Consider the following 20,525-nt stretch of genomic DNA (forward strand, 5'->3'; position numbering starts at 1 on the left):
AGGGAGTTGCAAGGGGTAGAAATAACTTGAGGTTTGTTTGTATGGTGTTAGTTTGCTTGGAGGAGGAGGAGGAGGAGGAGGAGGAGGAAAATGAAAAAAAGGAAAAGGAAGGAAAGGGAAAGGAAAAGAAGGAAAAGGAGAAGAAAGAAGAGAAGAAAAATAAGAAAAGAAGTAAAAGTAAGAAAAGGTGAAAAAGATGAAGAAAAACAGGAAGAATAATAACAAAAGTATAATAAGAAAAACTTGAAAAGAAGATAAAGAAAAAGAAGAAAAATAATAAGAATAAGAATACAGAGAAAAGAATAAGAAAAATAAGAAACTGAAGAAAAGAAAAAAAAAAGGCACAAGAAGAAAAAACTAAAAATAAAAAAAAGAAAAAATAAGATAACAAAAGAATAACAAAAGAAAAAGGATGAAAAGAAAAAGATGAAGACAGAAAAAGATGAAGAAGAGGAGGAACTGAAGAGTCTTACCACCACCACCACCACCACCACTGCTGCCCTTCACACCTCCTGCGGGTGGTGGAGCCGAGGAGTCAAGGCTCAGGCCACCAAACTGATCGTCCAGACACCCGACATCACTCCTGCGGGAAAAGAGTGTGAATGAGAAAATTTAATCAAACGCCACAGAAAAAAAAAAGATAAAAAAAAAAAAATGGTGAAAAATGAATAATAATGAAAAAATACTCTAAATTTAAATACGTATAGAAGTTTTTAAAGATATTTTTATGACCATCGTAAAAAATCAACAAAGATTCTTGACCGTCAGTAGAAAAACCATCTGGAAAACTCAATCATACATGTATCCTTTGAGAAGTGCTTAAGATTATATACTAGTCAAAGAACCACAACCTGACCTATCTTAACCTAACTCAACCAAAATAAATTGTACTAACTTAACCTGCCACCTATCCTAACCTAACCCAACCAAAATATATTAAACTAACCTAATCTTCAGCCTATCCTATCCTATCCTAACCTAACCTAACCTAACCTAACCCAACCAAACTCAGCCAAAATAAAATAAAATAAAATAAACTAATCTAACCTTCTACCAATCCTAACCTAACCCAACCAGACTTAACCATATCAAACTAAACTAACCTAACCTTCTGCCAATCCTAACCTAACCTAACCAGACTAAATAAAACCAACCTAACCTAACCTAACCTAACCTGACCTAACACTCATCCTCCTTACCTGGGCTGAAGGAAGAGGTCGGGGGAGTGGTTGGAGCCAAGTCCGAGAGTATCTGATGTTTCCACACCCACTGTCATCTCCAGGCCAGGCAACTCAAGGCTAAGGGGAAGGGGAGGCAGGATTATAGTAAGTTATGGTGCAGTGAATATAGAGGTGGTAGAGGTTTATATGAAAGTTAGGGGCGGGATTAAGTTAAGTTAGATTCGGTGTGGTGTTGTGTAAGAGGTTGTTATGAAAGTTAGGAGCAGAGTTAGGTTAGATTAGATTAGTTATGGTGCAGTGGATGTGGAGGTGGTAGAGGTTTATATGAAAGTTAGGGCGGATTAAGTTGTTAGATTCGTGTGGTGTTGTGTAAGAGGTTGTTATGAAAGTTAGGAGCAGAGTTAGGTTAGATTAGGTTAGTTATGGTGCAGTGGATGTGGAGGTGGTAGAGGTTTATATGAAAGTTAGGGGTGGGATTAAGTTAAGTTAGATTCGGTGTGGTGTTGTGTAAGATGTTGTTATGAAAGTTAGGAGCAGAGTTAGGTTAGATTAGGTTAGTTATGGTGCAGTGGATGTGGCAGTGGTAGGGGGTGTTATGAAAGTTAGGGGCAGAGTTAGGTTAGGTTAGGTTAGGTTAGCTGTAGTGTGTACAGGGAGGTTAGTTATGGTGTATGGACTGTGGTGTTGTGTAGGGGAGAGTTATGAAAGTTGGGAGCAGTGTTAGGTTAGGTTACTTGTGGTGCAGCTGTGGTGTTGTGTAAGGGATTAAAGTTAGGGACAAGGTTAGGCTAGGTCAAATTAGTTGTGGTGTGGCTGTGGTGTAGAGGTGGTACAGGCTGAGTTGTGAAAGTTAGGGCAGGGTTAGATTAGTTCTGGTAGAGGTTTGTACATGGTGTTAATTTAATCGAGATATGGGAAAAGGAGGAGGAGGAGGAGGAGGAGGAGGAGGAGGAGGAGGAGGAGGAGGAGGAGGAGGAGGAGGAGGAGGAGGAGGAGGAGGAGGAAAAAGAGGTAGTGTTCTGTATGTGGGCTGAGTTATGAAAGCTGTGAGTTCCTTCTTATTTTGTTGATTCGTGAAGGTTGTGGAGGAGATAAAAATACTTGGTTTATTCAGATTAGTGTTCATATCTCTCTCTCTCTCTCTCTCTCTCTCTCTCTCTCTCTCTCTCTCTCTCTCTCTCTCTCTCTCTCTCTCTCTCTCTCTCTCTCTCTCTCTCTCTTCTGAAGATTACAGTTGATAGTTAAAAATAAAGGAAAAGAAATAAAAGCTACAAAAATAAGACACTGAATGAGAGAGAGAGAGAGAGAGAGAGAGAGAGAGAGAGAGAGAGAGAGAGAGAGAGAGAGAGAGAGAGAGAGAGAGAGAGAGAGAGAGAGAGAGAGAGAGAGAGAGAGAGAGAGAGAGAAACATTACAATTACCCATTTAGACAACACAATAGATACATTCCCTTTACCACAAAAAGTCACATATGTACGGTAATAATGAAACAAATACACTGAGAGACATATTCTGCTTATCCTGGAATTCAATGCAAATAAAGAAGAAAAGCGAGAAAGAGACAGAGACTGAAAAACACTGATATAGATAAATAGAAAGATAGATAGATAGATAGATATTATAGAGTAAGAAACATTTCTAGCTTAATATGGGATTGACATAAATTTGACACATTAAGAGGAAGAGCAAAATACAAGACAAAATAACTACATGAATACAACAAAAAATAACAAAAACACAACATAACATAAAGAAAACACACACACACACACACACACACACACACACACACACACACACACACACACTCCTCTTCACTCACCTTGCAACTGACTGTGTCTCTCCAAGGTTCTCCAGATGAGGAGGCAAAGACTGACTGCCTCCACCAAGCCCCCCCAGTCCTCCTCCTCCCTCTGTAGGCCCCATGAAGTCCCCGAAGTCCTCCTCCTCCTCCTCCTCCTCCCCGCCACTCCCTACCTGTGCAAATAACGGGTTTTAGTGACTGGAGGTGAGAATAACTTACATTTTTGTCTTTTTATTTGTTACTCAGAAAATGTTTAAGATTAGATGTAGAGAAATAAATGGCCATAGATAAAAGAAAAGTAATATAACCATAGGATAGAGATAAAAAAAAAGAAATATAAATAAAAAAAATACATATACTACTTTAGAATGAAATCAGGTGAATTTGAAAAGCAAGAGAGTAAAAGAAAAAAGAAATACAAATTAAAGATCTTAAAACAACAGAAAAAAAAGTTAGTCATATAAATAAAAAAAACTACAAAACTATAGAATAAAAAAGTAAAATGAAAGAAAATATAAAAATAGAAATACCACAAAACAAGCAAAAAAATAATAGTAATAATAACGCTAGAGAAAAAAAGATGCATAAAACCACAAAACAAAAAACAAGATAAAATAAAATCCAAAAAAGTAAGACAAAATAACCAAAAAGCTAAAAACACAAACAAAAAAACAAACTCTTACTTTGAGCCAAGGAACAGAGAGAGCAGGCGGCAGCGACGGCGGCGGCAGAGAACCACCTGAACCATTGGAAGCGGGGGCGGGTGGAGCGGAGATGCTTGGCGGAGTAGCTTCCTCAAACTCCCCGAATGGATCACTCCACCTGTTTTCCTCCTTCCGTTTCTGCTCCTCCTCTGCGCGCTTCATTGCCTCGTGGATGTCGGCATAGTTGTCAGGCTGCTTAGGGGCAAACGCACTGCTGAAATCTGCCTCGAAAGTCTGCGTATCAGGAAGAGCCTCAGGAGGGGTGCTGTAGACTTCAAAGCTAATCGGAGAAGTGTTGCTGGTTCCCGACGCGCTCTGACACTGCAGTAAGCTTGGCAGTGTGGAGGAGGTGCTCTGGGCAAGGCTAAGACTGGCCACTTCACTGCTGCAAAACTCCCCAAAGCTGTCGTCTGCGTTCTCACCTTCATTTACTGTTTCCTGCACCGACAGTCCAGTGATCTCTCGGAATACTGCATACTTATCCTCTGCTACCCCTGGCTTCTCTGGCTGCAGGACTGAAGGAGCAGCAGCAGGGGTGGATGTAGTAATAGTAGCAGTAGCAGTAGTAGTAGTAGTAGTAGTTGATGTGCCACTACCAGCATTTACCTGAGAAACACCAGGCAGGGACGCACTCTGGAAATCATCAAAATCATCGTCGAAACTCACAGTTGGGGAAAGTTCAGGTGACAGGCCGAGTTTTGGGAGGTTCATGGCTTTGTTCTTGTCAATCTGTGGGACGTCAGGCTTCTGGGCCTCTGCTGCTGTTACCTGAGGCCACGCACTAGTCCCTGCTGGCTGTGGTGCTGCCTGTGCTGTCTGTGTGAAGCCTTGTGACACTACAGAAGCCTGAGGTGGTGCAGTGGTGCTTGTAACAGTAACGCTCACAAAGTCATCAAATTCATCATCGTCGTTTGTCTGTGGTGTGTTGTTCTCCGCCTGTTGCTTCTTTGTCTGTAGGTAATCCTGGACCAGTGGAGCCAGTGCAGGGTGATCCATGAGGGGCAGGAGAGGTTCAGTGGTGGCAGCCAAGACATCTGGGCCTGTGATGGGCTGTCCTGACTGTGTGTGTGTGTTGAGGGGAGAGTAAGACAGGATTAAGTCACTGTATATTGGAAATGTTTGTTTAATAGAAGTTTGGTGTGTGTGTGTGTGTGTGTGTGTGTGTGTGTGTGTGTGTGTGTGTGTGTGTGTGTGTGTGTGTGTGTGTCCTTACCATCCCCTGCATTTATATTTTCAGCATATATGTACTGCAATTCTAATAAACCATATATCATTATTATCATTATTACTATTATTATCATTATCATTATTATTATTATTATTATTACACACCTGCACCACCGCCACAAGAGCCAACAACGCCACAAACTCCTCCTGTGTGAGCTGTCCAGGCGCTGTGCAGTTCACCATCTCCCACAGCACTCCCAGAAGAGGTGGTGGGAGGCCTGTCTTCATCAACAACATATAGGCTCTACTGGTGTCCACCCAGCCCTCTGCCCTGGCCACCAGCCCCACTGCCCTCTTATACACCTCAGGCACTGCACTAGAGTCCTTCAGCCACTGCGGGAGGATAACTGGACTCTTCCCTTCCTTTCTCCCACCAGCGACATCTCCCATGGTGATAGGTGGTGCAGGCTGGGCAGGGGCTTGTTGGGTGATGTTATTTGGGGCTACAGTAGGGGCTGGCAGGGGTGTGTTGCTGGTGGTGTCCTGGGCTGGGTGTATAGGGTGTTCTGTGGTGCTGGTGGTGGTGGTGACAGGGGTGATGGTTTTCTGTGGGTGTTAGAAGTAGGATCTTTTAATTGGCTGGTTCATAATGAGTTTTTTTAAGGGATATCTTCTATATTTTTTTTTTTTTTTTTTTGTAATGGAGAGAGGTAAAGGAGTAAACCACAGTGTATCTTCTCAAATTCAGACAATATAATGAGGTAACTAGATTGACAATTAAATAGAAAATAGAAACCTAGAATAGCATTAACTGTCCACTCATTCAAAGTCTTCTCAACCGGTTTGCAGTGATGATAAGTAAACAAAGGAATAAACTAGTGTGTATCACCTCATATTAACCCCTTCAGTACCAGGACGTGCTTCCATATTCATTCTGCTTACTATTTAGTGATTTTATACAACTTCAAAAACTTACGTCAGGGATTAAAATAGTGAAGATTGTGGCCATTAATCTTCTCCCCTCCATAGACCCTTCCTCATGTCAATAAAATGGTTTAATCGTACAGTATTGAAGGGGTTAAGACAATAAATGAGATAACTAGATAAACTATTGAAAATTAAGAAAAAGAAAAAAAATCAGGAATACCATTAATTGCACACTCATTTTAAGTCTTCTCAAGCTGTTAGCAATGAATGTCAATAAACAAAGAAGCAAAACACGAAATACCTCACCAGATTAAGACTAACTTTGAAAAGAATAATAAAGTAAATAAAAAAAGATATAAATTAACCAAATGCTCCTTCAGTCTTCTCAAGCTGCTAGCAATGAACATAAGCAAAAAGAGGAACAAACCATGAAGTATCTCACCAAATTAAGACAGTAACTGGACTAACAATTATAAAGTAAACAAACAAAACAAAAAAATAAATATATAAATAAACAAAATAACATTAACTGTGCACTCATTCAAAATCTTCTCAACCAGTTTGCATCAAAAATAAAAAAAAACAAAGAAACAAACCATCAAATATCTGGCCAACTTTTGCCAATGCAAGGGACAACACATGCTTTCTCACTGCAAGGAAACACTGGCTAACACTGAACTAATCTAATACCTCCATCTTCTTTATCTAGACTCCCTCTCCCACACTCACTTCAAGAACCAGATATCAACTCCTTCAGTAACATAAAGCATTTCTATATTCATTCTGCTTTAGAAACTTATGTGTAGGATTAAAATAGTGAAGACTGTGGCCATTAATCTTCTGACCTCCATAGATCCTTCCTAATGTCAATAATATGGTCTAATTGTACACAAATCTCAAGGTAACAATGTGTCCCAGTACTGAAGGGACTAAAATAGTGAAGACTGTGGCCATTAATCTTCTGACCTCCATAGATCCTTCCTAATGTCAATAATATGGTCTAATTGTACACAAATCTCAAGGTAACAATGTGTCCCAGTATTGTAGGGGGTTAAGGGAAAGCACACCACCATGAATTAACATGGGAGTTTCTAAAGGATATGTTAGCAATATTAGACATGAGGGAACTTTTAATGGTATATTTTAGTGAGAAGTTATGAGTTGAAATTAGGTTAAAATGTTGATGAAGGAAAATAAGGTGTAGTATTAAGATATCAGGGTTTCTAAAGAGTGATTGTTAGTTCTGTGACTATTTAATCTCTCTCTCTCTCTCTCATAATACCATATCATATAAATGTCAATATTGAGGATGGTGGTCATAATGATGCTAACATGAACATAAAAAAAAAGATAGAAGCACATAAAATAAAGAAAAAAAATCTATTAAATTTTCCACTAATAACTAATGAAAGATCCTATAAATTATCAAATATGTGAATCTGTCAATAATGTAACATGGAAAAGACTAAGGACAAAAAGTAAATAAATAAATAAACAAACAAATAAATAAAAAACAAATAAATAGAATATATAAATAAAATAAATAAATAAATGAATAAATATATAAATAGAAATAAAGGAAAAAGTTAACTAAATTTTCCTCTAATAAATAATGAAGAAAAAATTAATCAATAAACATGTAAATCAATAACAGAAAAAAATAAATAGAATCAAATATAGAATCCTTAATAAATAGTAAACAATCCTAAAAAAAAAAAAAAATTATGAACCAATAATACAAGTATGAATAAAATGACTATTTCACTACCACCACCACCACCACCAACACCACCACCACCACCACCACCATTCACAGCTGTCACCATTCCCACCCTTATCACTCACACAGGCATCTTTTCTCAGCCTCCTCACAACACAAGACTCACTCCCTTAGTTGCTTATATTAGTGTCTGCCTTTCTCTCCCCTTCCCCCAACTCTCTCACTCTCAGCCTCACTCTCTCTCTCTCTCTCTCTCTCTCTCTCTCTCTCTCTCTCTCTCTCTCTCTCTCTCTCTCTCTCTCTGAGTTTCCTAAGGTTATCCAACTTAGCTGCAAGAAACCTCACTAGTGGTTTGTGGTAAGTTAAGTCATCTATGCCAAAGTTTTGGATATTATGTAAAGTCTGATAGGGAAGTTTATATTAAAGCCAAATTTAACCTAACTTAATCTTGAACCTACGTCAACTTAATCTAAAAGCTACATGATGTTTAATATTGTAAGGTTTAGTCTTCTATGCCAAACTTTACTTACATATTACATAAAGTTTGATGAATTTGAAAGCTTTCATGCCAAACTTAAATCAATCTAGACACTATACATATACAGTTTGACAGAATAATCAAGTCTTACATGCTGAATAGAACTTGCAAATTTAGGCAACCCAACTCAACCCTAACCTAAAACTTTGATATAATAAAATAATGTTACATACCAAATCTAACTTAACCTAACTTAAACACTACACAAACCTAACCAAACTCAACTAAACCTAAATATTACCCATAACACCACAATCTAACCTTTCTTAATATAACCAAACCACAACACACAGTCTAATCTTATAACTTACCCTTGCAAACCTAACTCAACCAAACCTAACCATTACCCACAACACCACAATCCAACCTAACCTAAGCACTACACACAGTTTAACACAATAACTCAACCTTGCAAACCTAACTTAACCAAACCTAAACATTACCCACAACACCACAATCTGACCTAACTTAACCTAACCTAAACATTACCCACAACACCACAATCTAACCTAACTTAAATACCCAAAAATTCATCAATTACCTTGGGGGAGGCAAAGAGAGAGTTAACATTTTCCATCTTCTTCCAGTCCACCGCAGTGCCCTGGCGAGGCGTCTGTGCCTGACTGGTGGTGGTAGCTGCTGTGTGTGCCCCCTGCTCCTCAGCCCCTCCTCCACCCTGCCGGCACAATCAAGGGAGTGTTAAAATAAAAACATACAGGCAAAAAATAAAAGGGATCAGATCTTACAAGGAAAAAATGATCCAAAATAGAGTTATAACTGACCTTCTTAACAGGTTGTGGTGATCTTTGCTTGGGTGCCTCCTTCCCTCCTAAAATGCTCTCTATCATGGTGTCCGCACTTACACCGGTCTGTGGGAGAGAAAGAGAGAGAGAGTGAGAGGGCAGAATGAAAGAGAGAGAGTGTGATAGAGAGAGAAAGGAAGTGAAAAATGATAAAGAGAGAATGGGATATTTTTGTGATAGATAGTATTGAGGTGTTATCAGCAGAGAGAGAGAGAGAGAGAGAGAGAGAGAGAGAGAGAGAGAGAGAGAGAGAGAGAGAGAGAGAGAGAGAGAGAGAGAGAGAGAGAGAGAGAGAGAGAAAAGGGTAAGAATAACAAGGAAACAAGGAAAACAAGAAAATAAAAGAAAAAAAAATTTGAAAAGACAAAGGAAAACCAGAAAATAGAAAAAAGATAAAAAAAACCATGAGAAAATAAGAAAAAATAGAAAAACAAGAAAAAAAACAAGAGAAACTGAAAATACAAAAAATAAGAAAAGGAAAAGACAAGAGAAAGAAAAAGAAAACAGGCAAAATAACACACACAAAAAAAGAAGAACCAAACAAAACAAAAAAGAGACACGAGAAAAAAAACTGACAAAATGAAACACACAAAAAAAAAAAAAAAATAAATAGGAAAATTAAATATAAACAATAAGTACAAAAAAAATTATAATCAAAATAATAATAATAATAATGATACACCCTCCACTTCCCTCACCTTCTTTGACGCACTGAACGCCTTGAGCCTCATCTTCTGCTCATCAAACTGCCGCTGCTTCATCATCTGGTCATAGTACTTCCGCTGCTCCTCCGCCGCCCTCCGTTGTGCCTCCATCCACTGCTGCTGGAGGTGCTGTGGGAACTGCTGCTGTTGTTGCTGTTGCTGCTGCTGTGTGAGGGTCGCCACTCCCATTGGTGCTCCCGCCAGACCCGCCTGTGTGTGGGTTATATTTGTTTTTGGATATTGTTAAGATTGATTTTTGTATACTATAGTTAATATAATCTATCTATCTATTTATCTGTGTGTGTGTGTGTGTGTGTGTGTGTGTGTGTGTGTGTGTGTGTGTGTGTGTGTGTGTGTGTGTGTGTGTGTGTGAAGAAGGAAATGTAAATAAATAAAAAAAAAAAAGTGCTTAGGGAAGAAAATCATACAAATGTACAAAAACAAAAGGAAAAATACAAGTAAAGATGGAAGAAACACCTTTTATAATCCCAATCCTAAAAGAAAACACCTTTGAAATCCCAAAATAACATCAAAACACCTTTCTGAATCTTAATCCTTCACTAAAACATTCTTTATAATCTCAATTCTTCATCAGAACACCCTTTTTTAACTTGAATTCTACACTAAAACACCTTTACAATCCAAATCTTACACATAAACATCTTTCTATCCCAACCCAACCTAACCTAACCAGCATCACTTTCACCTCAAACAAACAACACACACACACACACACACACACCTGCTGGGCCATAAAGTGTTGCTGCTGCTGCTGCTGCCATGCTTGCTGTGGGGCCATGAGGGGCTGGTGAGGAGCCATGTGGGGCTGTGGGGCAGCCATGTGGGGCTGTGGGGCAGCCATGTGGGGTTGCTGAGCCACTAAGCCGTATCCCAGGGGTGGCATGTTCACCCCCAGCACCCACCCCTGCCCCATCCCCCCGCCTGGCACCATACCGGGTCTGTGGGGGCAGCAGGGTTAGTGATAGTGACATCAGCATTTTTCTATGGTTAATCAATGGGAGTAAATGGTTAAAGCTTTTTCTTCTTTATTTATAACTATTTTGCTTTATAATCTACAAAATATCTACAAGTACTATAGAGATAATAAAAAGTAACAAAAACATCACATTTTCTACTAATCTAGCTAATAAGGCAAACAAGAATTGCCACTATGATATGGGCAATTAGATAATATTGAAATAGCATTAATCTTACATCCAAAAATATTGAGTTTTACATTCATTTCAGTGCTGACCATTTCATAGTGTAGACTGTGACTTGAAAGTGACACATTTTGCCTAGAAATAAACAGCAAATCTCTGGAAATGAGCAAACTACAATTATTTCTATAGTACAAAACATTTCTTTACTATATAATGAATAGAAGTGGGTACAAAAGTATTGTAGCACTGTCAGAACCACCAATCACTCAACCAGATATTTCACAGTGATGGGTAAAAATGGTGTAACAAACACCACCTTCAGTACCACGGCACATTTTCATATTTGTCTGCTTACTATTTACCAATTTCATACAGCTTCTGAAACTTATGTGGGTATTAAAATAGTGAAGCCCTTGGCCATTAATCTTCTGACCTCCACAGACTCTACCTACTGTCAATCTTCTTCTTCCCAGCTTTTCCCTATTCGGGGTCGCCGAATAGGTCAATGAAACTGTCTAATCATATCCAAAACTTACGGTAAAAATGCATTCCAGTACTGAGGGAGTTGACAAGCCACAGCACCTGACCTGACCTTTCTACCCAATCTGACCTTACCTTACCTAACCTAGCACCTGCTCTTACCTAACTTAGCACTTTTCCTTAACTTACCTAACACCTGACCTTAAATAACCTAGCACCTTACCATACCTAACTTAACTCTACCTATACTAACTGCCAACACCCCACACCTCAAGATCACGTGATATCAGCGCACCACCACCGCCTTCCCTTCACACTCGTGCGCAGTACAGCAGCACAGGTACACAGGCGCCCCTAGACACACCTGAGAAGCTAATCATGCTGCCCTGGAATGACTCACCACCAGATGACCTTGATCTTACACACCTCACACCCAGAATGACCTAGTAAGTTATCTCTAAGTCCACGAACCATGGGAAACGCGCCCTCCCGTCCCACAGGCCTATCTACGCTGCCAACACCGCTAAGTAAGCCCTACAGATTTTTGACCACAGAAACATCACTCCAAACGATCTCAACTTTTCTCCTCTCACGTCCACAATGACCTTTTCTTACAACACTGAGGTCACGTGGTGGATCATTCGTGACCTCTGTGTTATCTGCACTACCCTGCCCGGGGCCACACCCACCTGGGAGGCCGCCGCCCGCAGCCGGACATGGTGCAGAGAGGCTATAGATGACCCGCTGGCGGCGCATCAGCTGACCGCCGCCTGGGTTTGTTTCCCCCGAGCCAACGGGACACTTCATTCTTACAAAGCCAAGATGGTTGATTGATTGATTGATTGATAAATTTATTGTTGTATTAATAATGAAATACAACAAAGGAGAAGGATGGACCACCCACCCCTCGACAAAGACACAAGGATAGAGTAAAAAAAAAATAAAATAAAATAAAAAATACAAAAATATATAGTATACATTAGGAGGTTGAAGAAGAGAAGGCGATATGAAGTAACAAAAGTGAAGCCAGCGCGCTATTGGTCTGCTGCTGCTCCCTTACACCCAAAACATTACTAGTCGCCCATTGAAAGTACAGAGAACGCCCAAGTTACGCTTAAGGTACGTAAAATATACCTAAAAGATCTATAACTCACTGAAAACACACGAAATGCACCCAAAACATATATATAACATCCCTAATACCCATATTTATAACACCCAAAATATACCCAAAACACAGAAAATACATCATAAAGAACGTTAAATTGAAGGGGACACTTACCTAAATATTACAGCTTGGCTCCTCCTCCTATTCCACTTCTATTTTTTCGTTTCTTCTTAGCCCTCCTCCTTTGATTCTTCTTCTTCTTTCTGTTGCTTTCATCTACAGGTTTGATCCTAGAAATACATAAAAACACTAGATATTAGAGAAAAAAATTGAGAAGTGGAGGGAGACTTAAGTATTGTGGCTTGGCTCTTCCTTTTCTTCCTTCTCCCTTTTAGTCCTCCTTACTCCTTATCCTACTTTATTTCTCTCTTCTTATTTCTTCTACTACTAATATCTATGCATCTTAGCCTAGAAACATACAAAAACACTTAGAAATCCCTAGATATTAGGTAAAAATATAGACGAACTGGGCGTTTGGAAGAGAGGAGCTAGCCTGGGGCTATGATGAGTCACCACCTGGGCTGTGGTCATCAGAGAGAACGGGAACAGCGGTGACTCAGCTAAATTACGTAAATAACAATAATAATAATAATAAAAAATGACCTGTAGAAAAAACGAAGCCACGGCCGAATGCCTGATATTTTATGACGTGATAAATACTTAAACTAATATTCAAAACATCAAAACATCTCAAACCTAACTATCCTAGAAATACATGAAAATACTAGATATTAGACAAAAAAATTAGAATTGGAGGTAGACTTAAGTATTGTGGCTTGGCTCTTCCTCTTCTTCTTTCTCCTTTTCGTCCTCCTTCCTCCTTATCCTACTTTATTTCTCCCTTCTTCTTTCTTCTACTACTAATATCTATACATCTGAGCCTAAAAATACACGAAAACACGTAGAAATCACTAGATATTAGGCAAAATATCGACGAACTGGGCGTTTGGAAGAGAGGCGCCAGCCTGGGGCTATGATGAGTCACCACCTGGGCTGTGGTCATCAGAGAGAACGGGAACAGCGGTGACTCGGCTAAATTACGTAAATAATAAAAAAAAAAGACCTATAGAAAAAACAAAGCCACGGCCGAATGCCTGATATTTTATGACGTGATAAATACTTAAACTAATATTCAAAACATCAAAACATCTCAAACCTAACTATACTTAAAAAAAAGTCTAAATTGAAGTAGGTTAAAAGTACAAAAACACTTTCACTTTTAGCTCTGCCAAAATGTCCTGTAAAGTCAAACCACTTTCATTTGGTGAGTGTTCCAGCACATTTCACGGAATCTGAGCTATCTTTTAAAGCAGTCTACAGCGAGTTAGATCGAGAAGTAGAAACGTGAGCAAATAAAATAAAGGAAAATAAGAGTTGCTTTTAACAGCACCAAACATATGATTTCATAGTCCACATATTTCAATCAATAGAATTATTTCACATTTAAAAGAGCATAGGTGATTATTAGATACCCTAAAGGCCCAGTTATAGTTTGAAATAAAAAAAATCTCCAAATAGGAAATATAGATTTTTGACCGTTAATAAGACTCATATCTACGCCATAAAACACCACTTAACGCTACATATTTACTAAACAAAGGCACTGAACACGCTTCAAACACAACGAAATATTTATAGAAACCAATAAAAACATACCATAGAAGCATAATATCACCGTTAGGAAATATTTGAAAAAAGTATTTGACCCTGCAGACTGCCTGGGGGAGGGTGAGGGCTGCTGGACAACGAAGAGAGGTGACATCCAGAAAGAGCGATGTCACAACCTCCAAATTTTGCCTTTACCATCTCACCACATCAAAATTAAGCCATATAGAGAACTTTTGATCACGAGTTATAAAATACCAGACTAGTGGCTGCATTCTTGACACCTGTTTGGCTTACATTAAGTAAAGGAAGCAAATATCAGTGGTTAATACTGACGCCTTGCTTCATAATGGTTGTTATACTCATAACTTTTTTAATATTTGCGTACTGTTTCCACTTTCATTTGTAAAGGAAATCTAATAAGTAAAAGCTCTTATAAATACATTTAATAGATGACGATCGATAAGGCAGTTTGGAGGGTTATGATGATGGTTTGCACTGCTTGTCTTGCTGATTGTTGCTTGCTGCTGTTGAAAATTGTGTGTGTGTGTGTGTGTGTGTGTGTGTGTGTGTGTGTGTGTGTGTGTGTGTGTGTGTGTGTGTGTGTGTGTGTGTGTGTAGGCATATTTTGGATGTGTTTGGGTGTATTTTGAGTGTATTTTCGAGTGTTTTAGATATATGTATTTTGAGTAATTATGGCTGTGTGTGGGTCAGTATAGCCCGCTGCCACCACCACTACCACTGTTACCACAATCACCACCACTAGACCACTACTGCCACTTAAACCCGTGGCAGGTCTGTCTGTGAAGGCAGTACGTGTGTACAGTATAAACTTCTATGATAACTATCTATTACTAAATCTCTTATTTATGAAATGCTACACTTGTGCAAATACCACATATCGATTTATTGATTATTTTGACATCATCTTTATTATTATTATTATTATTATTATTATTATTATTATTATTATTATTATTATTATTATTATTATTATTATTTCTTTTTAGTTATCATGTCCAGATATAGTTATTTGTCAAAGCATTAAATAATAAATTGTACCTTGTTTGCACCTCACACGGGACGAGAAACGAGGTGCTTAAAAGGCAGATTATGATATTTCTTTGATTCTCTACTGCTATCGCTTCTTGATATACGAGTATTTCTGAAAATAAACCAGAGTGAAATAAGTAGAGGAATATATACATTTTTCGATCTTCCTACACATCTATAGTCTTATTCATGCACGGATTTACATATCTATCTGCCTACCTATCCATATGTCTATCTGGTTATTTATCTAACTTCCCATATACCTATCAATTAACTTATTAAATTTTCCGCTTCTCTATCCATCTTCACACAAACATGTAAATACCATCACCACTATCACCGCCAGTATCTCCACCTGCCCACTTTTGCCATCATGAACGCGCGGGAGTGTGTTAGTGATAGGCGAGGGACACAACGGCTTCATCTATTTCGCCAGCCTCCGTCTACCGTGTCGTGTCGCCTGTGGGGGACCTTGACGGTACTCCCCTCCAGATCTACACGCATTTGGATCCACCTAGCACGAGTGTGGGCGTGGGTGGAGGCGTGGGTGAGATAAACGTGGTGTCAGGCGCTTATATGAGATACTACTTCGCCTCTACACATTTGTCAGGTCGCCACATGTGCACACAGGCTTAGGACAACAGGCTCCTGGCAACGAGTAACACACACCTTCCGTACACTAATAACGCATCGTGTCGTAATTAACCAGGCTTCGTCTTGTTACTATACAATTGTTTCTTAATGTAACAAGCACCAAACAAGCATAACCAATGTGTCTGCATTTCTCTTTCCTTCCATCTGAAAAAAGGCAAAAAATCGACCTTCCATGATACCTTCCATTCAACTGACATCACAAGGCCTCTGGAAAACTAGCTATTCACTTTTAAATACAAGAAACTTAAAAAGAAGGAAAAAAAAAAAAAACAAGATGTGATATTTGCTGGACGTCAGAACAGGACAATATTTAGTTCAGTTCCTGGTTCAGTTCTGTGATATGCAACAAATAGCCGTGTGTGTGTGCGCGCGAGCGCTTTCAACACCACTATCTTACAACTACTACTACTATTACTACTACTACCACTACTACTACTACTACTACTACTACTACTACTACTACTACTACTACTGCTGCTGCTGCTGCTACTACTACTACTACTACGTACTACTACTATACTGCTATTTCTGCTACTACTACTACTACTACTACTACTACTACTACTATTACTACTACTACGTACTTCTACTACTGCTACTTCTACTACTACTACTACTGCTACTACTACTACTGTTATTACTATTTCTTCCCCAGATGGTGGTTGGGAGTGCATATGTGATCTATATAGTATTGTTTCACCTGTGGTCTATGCATGTGTATCAACGTGCATCTGCACCGCTTAAAAATCAACCTGAGGTGAGCTCGCTAGCTATGTATCGGCACCAATGCCAATAAATACACATTAAAACAACAACACAAATAAATATTGCATCATATAATAACAAAACCTGAAAGAGTCGCCTTAAAATATTTCAGTTATTTATATCATATTAATATTTCATACACACACTCAAGTCACGCCACTCAGCTTTTTGATGGGGCATTTTATTATGCATTCAGCACACATATAACTATTATTAAGGACTGACTAACTGTTTTATATTCTTCTTGAATACAAACTTAATATTTTTTGTTTATACATTTCCAGTCTTAAAAGTGACGCCCCGTGTAAACACCCTTAAATAATTGATGAGATAGGAAAGGAAACTGCCTCCTTTTAACTCTGTCTAAGCTACAACACAGACAACAGTGAGAGAGGCGCCATACACATGCTGGGCACAAGAGGCACGTGTTTATACCCACTGCCAGCTGATCCCAGTATTTTAAACATTCGCATTCAGTCCTTGAGGATGAAAGCATCCTCCCCTGTCATGTTCCCTGAGTCACGGCATGGGGCAGAGCGTGGTATTTATGGCGGAGGTGAGTGGATGTGGTGGTCACTTTCCTGCAAGCAGTGAAGGAGGGAACACGAACACAGGACCAACGTTGAGATGGGTCGCCTGGTGGTCATTTGTTGTGCAGTGGTGCTGGTGGCTGTGGCTTATGGAGCTGTGGGCGGCGGTGAGTAGAGACAGAGACAGAGAGAGAAACATGTATGTACTGTCAAATTAGCTCTTTTGTTCTAACCTTTTCACATATAGTTTTCATACCATGTTAGTTTCTGTGATAGGATTTCAATAGAACAATGAGCTAACCAATCAGTCAATCAGTCAATCAGTCAATCAATCACTCCACAGGTGCATCAGAGACACGGGTTGCCAGAGGAGCGACACAATTGGTCATATACCACGGGAGACCTGCACGGATCCCCCACGCGGTAAGGGAGAGTGAGTAGTCGTAGTAGTAGTCGTAGTAGTAGTAGTAGTAGTAGTAGTAGTAGTAGTAGTAGTAGTAGTAGTAGTAATAGTAGTAGTAAGTAGTAGTAGGGTGACAGAGAGAGAAAGGTTGGGTTAACTAGTTGGGTGAAATACAGTATGGAAAGGAGGAAGATGAAAACGTAGTAGTAGAAGTGGTAGTAGAGAGAGAGAGAGAGAGAGAGAGAGAGAGAGAGAGAGAGAGAGAGAGAGAGCGGGGGGTGGGGGTCGGATCAGGTAACAGGGTGAAACACACCATAGAAGGAAAAAAGAACAGTTCTCTGTACTTATTTACTTTCTTACTTACGTACGTATTTACTTACCCTCGGAAGAAAATTATTTTATTTGTGCATTGTCCGAGGAGAGGAATTTCCCGTGAGCTGAGTTGCCATGTCTCCACAGAACCACCTTGCTGGAAACTAGTCGAGCACATCTTAATTAATTCGACAACCTAACAGTGGGGTGTCCTGTGGCACAAAAGCAAGCAGTGGTACTTATCGATAGGGAATGTCAGGCGAACTCAGGTCAGAGAGAAGAGCTAGAGGAATGGGTCAGTTTGTCAAGGGTCACTTGCGATGGAACCAATGCAAATAAAAATAAATGCAAATTAAAAAAAAACAATAAACAGAAATGACATGTCTGCTTCACAGAAAATCACGCAGTACAGAGAGAGAGAGAGAGAGAGAGAGAGAGAGAGAGAGAGAGAGAGAGAGAGAGAGAGAAATGAAGTTAGTGAGGTGAAGAAAGAATGGAGGGATGGAGGTATTAGGGAGTAAAAGGAAAGAAGGAGTGAAGGAACGAAGGAAGGAAGGAGGTGAGAAAATGAACGAGTAAAAGGGGAAAGAAGGAAAATCACAAAGGCAACACAACACACGGGGAATTCCTGAAAGGTTCCTGAAAAGTTGCAAAGGAGTGTAACAGTTTCCAGAGGTTTACAAAACGTGTTTACAAAGGTTTCTAAAGGTGTGAGTCTTTCTATATGTCAGTGGCTGCATTCCAATATAAGAACCTTTCTAACATCAATATTAAACTCGTAAACTGAAATACACACACACACACACACACACAGAGAGAGAGAGAGAGAGAGAGAGAGAGAGAGAGAGGATAGGTGTCAACTAAACCGAAAATGATAACAGAGAGGGAAAAGAAAGAGGTGGAATGAAATGAATTGTTATTTTAAAGGAAGTATTTTTCAGACACATTTGGTACTGAGGCGTGCTGTATTTAGGAAAAAAATCTTAAACTTTCTTCTCCCTCTATGTTTATGGAGTTGAAATGGCAATTTATTTATTTTTCTTTTTCTCTTTACATTGTATTATTTTTTCTATTTTTATTTTTTCTCTCTCACACACACACACACACACACACACACACACACACACACACACACACACACACACACACGAAAAAAAAAAAAAACATGCTTTCTCTGTTTCCTATAATGGCAATGCAAACTATAGAAGTGAAGGATTTGATATGGGAGTTGGTATTCATTTCTATTTATCTTTTCTTTCTCACCTGTATATTATTTTTTTTTCTCTCGCCACCAGGCTGGACTGAGGAAAAAAGGAATCTGGCGTCCGCCCATTGTTAGAGGAAATCGCAATCCTTACGCAACGTATTTTACTGCGTGAGAAACAAGAATGTGTCGGTGCGGAGTGTCAAGAGTGTGGCAACGGGGAACTGAATGACGAGAAGGATGAATAAAGGATAAAAGGTACACAGTTTGTGGCGCTGTTCTGGTGTGTTACCTACCTTGTTATTTTTGCCTTGCTTCCTGTTGCTTACGTGTGCATGCAAACGCTTCATAAGTTAGATAACGTGCCGAAACAGAGAATGCATGGTAGATAACACACTAAAACAGCGCAGAATTGTTACCTTTAATAAACAAGAAGCTGAAAAAAAAAACAAGCAAACAGTGTATAAGTTTGGCATAAAAGAAAACTAGAAATGAAAACAGCATAATCATAATTTAGATAATAAAATCACAACAAAACCACAAACAACAAACTGATTAACCTTCCACAGCAAACATTCCGCCATTCAACTGAACTGAAGTGGAACAAGATTTAATTTCCTGTTTTATTTTGTTCTTTTATTTATTTATTATTTTTTTCTCCTGGATCCGTTCTAAAGGCCGGAGGAAATCTTTGAGGCCTACAGTGTAACAAGCCTAGCCTGGTATAATGTACTTTGGGCGTTGGCTGTATCTCTGCACGGCAAATATACGTGTAAACAAGTGCAGGGAAAGATCTACAGCATTGTTCCTGTATCTTCAAATCCTTACAATAAATCATGCAGTGGTATATAAAGTAGTATTATTTTATCAAAGCAAAGGAGAGAGAGAGAGAGAGAGAGAGAGAGAGAGAGAGAGAGTGTGTGTGTGTGTGTGAGTGTACGACCACAGTTAATTCAAGTGTTTAAATGTCATGTAAACTAAATATATATCACATTATGTATACGTAAAACTTAACAAGCGTGGGACACTTTCATTCAGCTAGTGAGGTAATCAAATGCACCACTGTTTCATTATTCAATCCAAACCTTAAAATTTATCCTTACTCTGGTTTCAATAAAGGCAAGGCATTACACGCCCGACTAACTCCATGCAGAATAGTTTACACAAGTCTTCCCTGAGCTGCAGCAAATAACGCACAAGCAGCCGCCATCGGAAGCTGAAATAGTGGTGATAGTAGTAGTAGTAGTAGTAGTTTTCATAGTAGTAGTAGTAGTAGTAGTTAAAGCAGTAGTAGTAGTATATTTGGCTTGTGAAATTCTTAAATGACTTAAAACTAAACTAATTTAAGAGGGATGTTTCAGGACATTTATCCCTTTCTTATTTAATACCATCACCACCACTACCACAACAACTGCTGGGGCTATTAGTCTCGCACACCACCACCACCACCACCACACATGACACATCTGAGCTATGACCAACACGCCAATAAAAGGTTCTTGTACTTTGCTAATGACGGCTAACTTAACATTACGCTTTGATAGGAACAAAATTAACTCCTTCAGTACCAGGATTTGTTTTCATAGTCATTCTGCTTACTACTTTGGTGATTCTATACAGCTTCAAAACTTATGTGGAGGA

The 20,525-nt window shown here is 39.1% G+C and overlaps 1 protein-coding gene and 1 long non-coding RNA gene across 8 annotated transcripts in view; one reads left to right on the forward strand and one right to left on the reverse strand.

The window, feature by feature from the left end:
- The window catches only part of LOC123501908 (synergin gamma-like), a 33,110-nt gene extending 21,135 nt beyond the window's left edge, over window positions 1-11,975 (reverse strand). For 5 of the 7 annotated variants that reach the window (XR_006673729.1, XM_045250982.1, XM_045250983.1 and 2 more), the window contains exons 1-10: window positions 11,880-11,975; window positions 10,290-10,506; window positions 9,542-9,757; window positions 8,823-8,909; window positions 8,582-8,716; window positions 5,021-5,461; window positions 3,668-4,747; window positions 3,003-3,157; window positions 1,200-1,298; window positions 474-583 (exon numbers count right to left, since the gene is read on the reverse strand). Coding sequence is in view for 6 of the 7 variants with exons in the window: in XM_045250982.1 (XP_045106917.1) it covers window positions 474-583; window positions 1,200-1,298; window positions 3,003-3,157; window positions 3,668-4,747; window positions 5,021-5,461; window positions 8,582-8,716; window positions 8,823-8,909; window positions 9,542-9,757; window positions 10,290-10,506; window positions 11,880-11,908 (2,569 nt within the window). In the remaining variant the exon portion in view is untranslated. The remainder of the gene's footprint in view (window positions 1-473; window positions 584-1,199; window positions 1,299-3,002; window positions 3,158-3,667; window positions 4,748-5,020; window positions 5,462-8,581; window positions 8,717-8,822; window positions 8,910-9,541; window positions 9,758-10,289; window positions 10,507-11,879) is intronic. The other 2 variants (XM_045250985.1, XM_045250984.1) reach the window with 2 other exon arrangements.
- LOC123501910 lies at window positions 7,674-9,116 on the forward strand. The gene is made up of 2 exons (XR_006673731.1): window positions 7,674-7,859; window positions 8,628-9,116. It is a non-coding gene; the product is annotated as an uncharacterized LOC123501910 (long non-coding RNA).
- Window positions 11,976-20,525: the final 8,550 nt, after the last annotated feature.

This window comes from Portunus trituberculatus, chromosome 10, assembly GCF_017591435.1.
Source record: "Portunus trituberculatus isolate SZX2019 chromosome 10, ASM1759143v1, whole genome shotgun sequence".
NCBI lineage: Eukaryota > Metazoa > Arthropoda > Malacostraca > Decapoda > Portunidae > Portunus > Portunus trituberculatus.